General features: G+C 37.7%; 1 protein-coding gene across 2 annotated transcripts; it reads right to left on the bottom strand.

The window, feature by feature from the left end:
- On the bottom strand, positions 1–3,216 carry LOC143591439 (beta-fructofuranosidase, insoluble isoenzyme CWINV3-like). Of its 2 annotated transcripts, XM_077071642.1 has the most exons (7): positions 3,049–3,216; positions 2,918–2,926; positions 1,233–2,101; positions 958–1,116; positions 619–857; positions 315–405; positions 1–227 (listed from the first exon to the last, which is right to left on the bottom strand). In XM_077071642.1, the coding sequence occupies exons 1-7, from the start codon at positions 3,185–3,187 to the stop codon at positions 18–20; spliced, it is 1,716 nt and encodes a 571-aa protein (XP_076927757.1). In that variant the 5' UTR covers positions 3,188–3,216; the 3' UTR covers positions 1–17. The 2 variants fall into 2 exon arrangements, with proteins under 2 accessions (XP_076927757.1, XP_076927756.1); XM_077071641.1 differs by lacking the exon at positions 3,049–3,216 and having other exon boundaries at positions 2,918–2,930.
- Positions 3,217–4,773: the final 1,557 nt, after the last annotated feature.

Below are 4,773 nucleotides of genomic sequence, written 5' to 3'. Positions count from 1 at the left end.
GAGCCATCTTCTCCAAATTATTGATCAGTATACCCGATAGTTTCTTCAACGTTAATCCTTGCTTTCTTCACACTCCAAGCTCTCAGCTCAGAGATCACTACACTTTGTGTTCCATTGTTAAATGCAAACAAACGGGCATCATCTCCAATGGCAAGTGTCGGATAAACTCTAGAAGTGATGCAAGTCTTTCCTCCTCCTCCGAAGCTCTCAATGATCGACTGATCTATCTGTGTACAATCCAAAATAAAACTACATTAGACTTTAAGTTCAGAAAAATGAGAGAATGAATTACAAAAAGTTTACCCGTTACCCACCAGTGTTCTGAGTGAAATTTCGTCTTGTTGAGGATCTATGTCGGCAAATGCTCCATATGTGGTTTTATCGAGCCCGTTCCTTTTAGAAGACCTGAAATATGAAATGTGTAGGGTTATGACTTGTGGACATGTTAATTGGTTGGCAATTTTATTATTTAATGAGAATAATCTATTTTTCGTAACCATGAGAACCCATAAGGGAAACATCTGGGACCCACCAAAGCCAGTGAGACTTCGAGGGGTGTAGGCAGTTTACGCCACCCCCTTGAAGGTTATAATGATTAATGAGTTGAAGAAAACTAACCGGCTTTGATCACTGCACATTAGCACAACGTATTGTCCATTATTTTGGAACACCCGAAAAAAGACTGCAGTTTGTTCGGTCAAGTCATGGGAAGCCAAAGCTAACAATCCAAATGGTCCAAATTTGCCTTTCTTTGACGCGTCCATTTTACTGCAGATAAGTTGTGGGTCAATCCCACTTGGGTTCAGTTTTTCAGCCTCTTCTAAGTTACTTAGTTTGAATGATATCGTCACGTCAACCTATAAAATAACAAACACGACACAAAATATATATATATATATATATATGATCCCAAGGGAACAAGAAACAAGGTTGAGCCTTTAAGACTTGATGGTTTACCTGCCAAGCAGTAATGCCCAGAATCTCATGTAATGATCCATCTTCCAGATTCTCATTTTGAAAACTAGCTTCGTTTTCATGTAGCATTTCAATTTCTTCAATAGGCCATTGCACGAGCTGCTTCTGGTTTTGATCCAGCCAAATACTCCTTGGAAATGCCTACATGTTATTAGCAGATTCATGATTTCATTAAGAAAAAGGATGATTAGCAAAAAAATTAATAAAAAATAAATAATAATAATAATTATAATAAGTGACGATTAATCGATGATCACCTGAAGTCCCGACCATCCTTTAGCAATATCATCTTCTACAGAATCAGATTCATTCACCCAAGCCATCAAAATCCTTCTGTTTTTCACAGGATCAAAGAAAGATTTGGAAGCGTAGTACTTCCCGTAATCATATCTCAAGGTGCCAAGCGTTAATTCATTTTGAGGAACATAGTTTTCTTTCTCAGGACTGTAATTACCAATCAAGTAGTAGTCTTTATGATAATCAAACAATCCCACCTTCAACACATGCTTTACTCTAGCGTTCGCTGCATAATTTTCTTTTACAGATGTATCAACTCCGTTGGTGCTATCAACTGATACCGGAAAGAAATCAGGGCATTCCCATATCCCGGTGCCCACAACTTCATGAAGTGGTGATTCGTGTTTACTCCAGTTTACAAAATCCTCAGATTGATAAAGAAGCGCGATTCCCTTCTTATCTTTCTGACTTCCAACTATTATCCTCCATTTTCCGTCTTCTGCAAGCCATGCAGTGGTCGGGTCACGAAAGTCGTAAGGTTGGATCCCTTCAGGGAGGTTTATGATGGGATTGCCGGTGTACTTGACCCATTCTCGAAGATATGGATCTGACAAGTTTTTTGGGACCACGAGGTTTTGGACTTGGCGGTATTCGGAGTCAATTCCAGTGTATAATATAACAGGTTTGTTTCCTGGGAGGATTGTGGCGGAGCCGGACCAGCAACTGTTGATGTCGAAGGGTTGGGTTGGGGCGATGGCTAGCTCGAGTGGGGTCCAGTTGATCAAGTCTAGTGATACCGAATGCCCCCAGTACATTTGGTTAGAAAAGAGCGGGCCGAATGGGTTTTCTTGATAAAACAGATGGTAAACTCCATTGTAGTACATTGGTCCTGGATAATAATTAATAAAAAAAAGGTTTATTTATTTATATCTGGTTTTAATAAGCTCCATTGTAGAACAAAATCATGAACTGTTTTGGAAGACAAGATGAATCATGAACCAGTTGCAGCAAAACAGAATACCCCCTAAAATGGGACTGATATGTAACCGGTGTCGGTATGCGCACAACCTGGGCCGGTGATACACGTCATTGACGCGTAATCATTGCCCGAGTGCACATAACCAACATTAAACACACGTAGCCGATATTAAGTGCATACTGGGACAGGGTTACGTGGCACCGGACGCACATGTCCTGACCCGTTACGCATAACCAGCCCTGCACACGTAAAAGGCACCAAAATGAACGTAACTGGCATTTACGCACGCATAACCTACGCTGCACGCGTAACCGACGCTTGAACGCACGTAACCGGCATTTAAACGCCCGTAACCTACGTCACGCGGTAGTGATTTTAAACAAACCATTTTTTAAACCGACCCGTTTTCACCCAAACCGTATCTAACCCAACCCCTTTCGACCTGAACCTGTCCCGCCCAAACCAAAATAACATTGTTTTGAACCGACCCTAATCTACTCTAGCCGGAGACCTGGGCCCGCCCGACCTGACCCGCCCATTTGCCACTCCAAAAATCAATCATTCTTCTTGTTGCCTTTTCTAACTGAAACATATAATTTGTTAAAAAGAAAATAATAACTAGAGTGATTAACAGCCTAATTAATTTAGTAATTATTATCCAATAAACAGAGGACAGTAGGAAACAAACAATAATCAACAGCAGGTGGTGAGATGAGAATTACATACCATTAGGATCTGCACCCATCCAGATCATCAGTCATGCACCATGTTCATCGATTATCATTACAGATCAATATTTAATTTATAGGAGGAAAAAATAAAGTAAAAACATGGAAGAAAATGATAAAGTGAAATACCGTTCATCCAGTTTTTGGGAGGCTGAAAGTGAAAGGCCGTCCGGTGAGGCTGCTCCGGTGAGGAAGCAAGAACTGATTCCGATCGGACATGGTGAACCAGAAATATTATTATTATAAAGGAAATGGCAGTTGTACTCATCAAGCTGGCTGGCTGGGTGTTGCAAGATTAAGATTAAGATGAGATGATTAGATTAGAACAGAATGAAGTTAAATCAATCCTATGTTTAGGTCTGTCTGTCCACCCAAGTCATTCATATAATTATGACAAATGTCTGTTTTTGTACACTTGTAAAATCCAACTATATATCTAACTATATATCTAACTATCTATATAATTGCCTACCATAAAATCCTACGTGTCGCTCTCACTCCCCACCCTCTCTAAAGCCATCAAATTGCTTGATTTCGGCTTGTCGTTAATTTAATCGTTTTAATTAAATTGGATTCATGTACTGATAAGCATCGAGTGGCATACATCAGATATTTGCTTCATGTACTGATAAGCAGCATAATGTTTTTTTTATGATCTATTGGCTTTAATTTCTCATAGAAATTATAGCTATAGGCTTTGTATGTTTATTCATATTCCAGCTAAATTTATAGATGCAGATCTCAATGATATCCTTATTTTTGTGGATTTTAAGGGCCGGCATCATATTTCAACCTGTAAAAGATCTAAATGTTCAAAATTTGGGGTACAAACTAGGCACGATTTTAGTTGAAGTGACCATCAATTCCTATATTCATATACAGTTATGGAGGATGTGCTTTAATTCCGTGTTTAGGTTTATGTTGTAGTTTTGTTTAAAAACACCGGTTATTCTAAAAGTTTTTACAATTGGCATTCAAGGAAAAAAATATGTTATTTAAAATCTTCATCAGAGATAATATTATCATCCTCTTGGATGAAATTTCCACAAAAACTGTAGATTTTTATATTATATCATGCTTTTAACTAACATTGCAATTTTAAAATTTTAGGCCAAGTCTGGAGTGCAAAGACAATTAACTACTCAGGCATCACAAAGGGTATGCTCTTTTTTTATCATACCTTATATAAATATTTGTCATTCTTTCTAGATTTTTCTGTTGTAACCTTTTTAAAGTCATAATAGAAAACGGATTAGTTGGGTTGGCCCAAAACAGCTTTATCCAAAATTTAGTAATTTTTATCAGAATTTATTTTGACAAATATGATTTGTGTGACTTTAAAAATTTGATCTGTTTCATTATAAGCTACCTTTTAAATCATGTTTACCTGTTTGAGCCGTTAACATGGCCCGAATCAAGATGTTCATAGTTGTCACGTCTTAGCTTTATCGTCCCTATTTTTGTATACAATTACATGTTTTAATCTTCATTATCAATTTGACTTCTATCAAAAGTCAATGGCCACTTCACCACTCGATGCAAATATCTTCATTAATCACAACTCTCACAGGGATGATGCTACCGAAACCAAACAACTTCCATTTCAGTGTACCCTTAATTTCAATATAACAATTATTTTTAAGCGTAAGATATAATCGGTATTAATTCGGTACTACCGATAAATACCGTGCTTTTGGTAGGGTTTGGGTCAAGTGCTATCTTAAATATTAATTTTCATTATTATAAAAATTTTCAGGCAATTTTATCACCCTTTTATAGCTGCTGACCCCGTGGACATGAATGATCTTGCTTCTAAAAAGATGTTCATCCGTTAAACATGGAGCAGAAGAGGTG

Source organism: Bidens hawaiensis, unplaced genomic scaffold, assembly GCF_021521415.1.
Source record: "Bidens hawaiensis isolate Kalapana, Puna unplaced genomic scaffold, B.hawaiensis_p1.1 tig00039668_1, whole genome shotgun sequence".
Taxonomy (NCBI): Eukaryota; Viridiplantae; Streptophyta; class Magnoliopsida; order Asterales; family Asteraceae; genus Bidens; species Bidens hawaiensis.
This window is presented reverse-complemented; position numbering and strand designations above follow the sequence as displayed.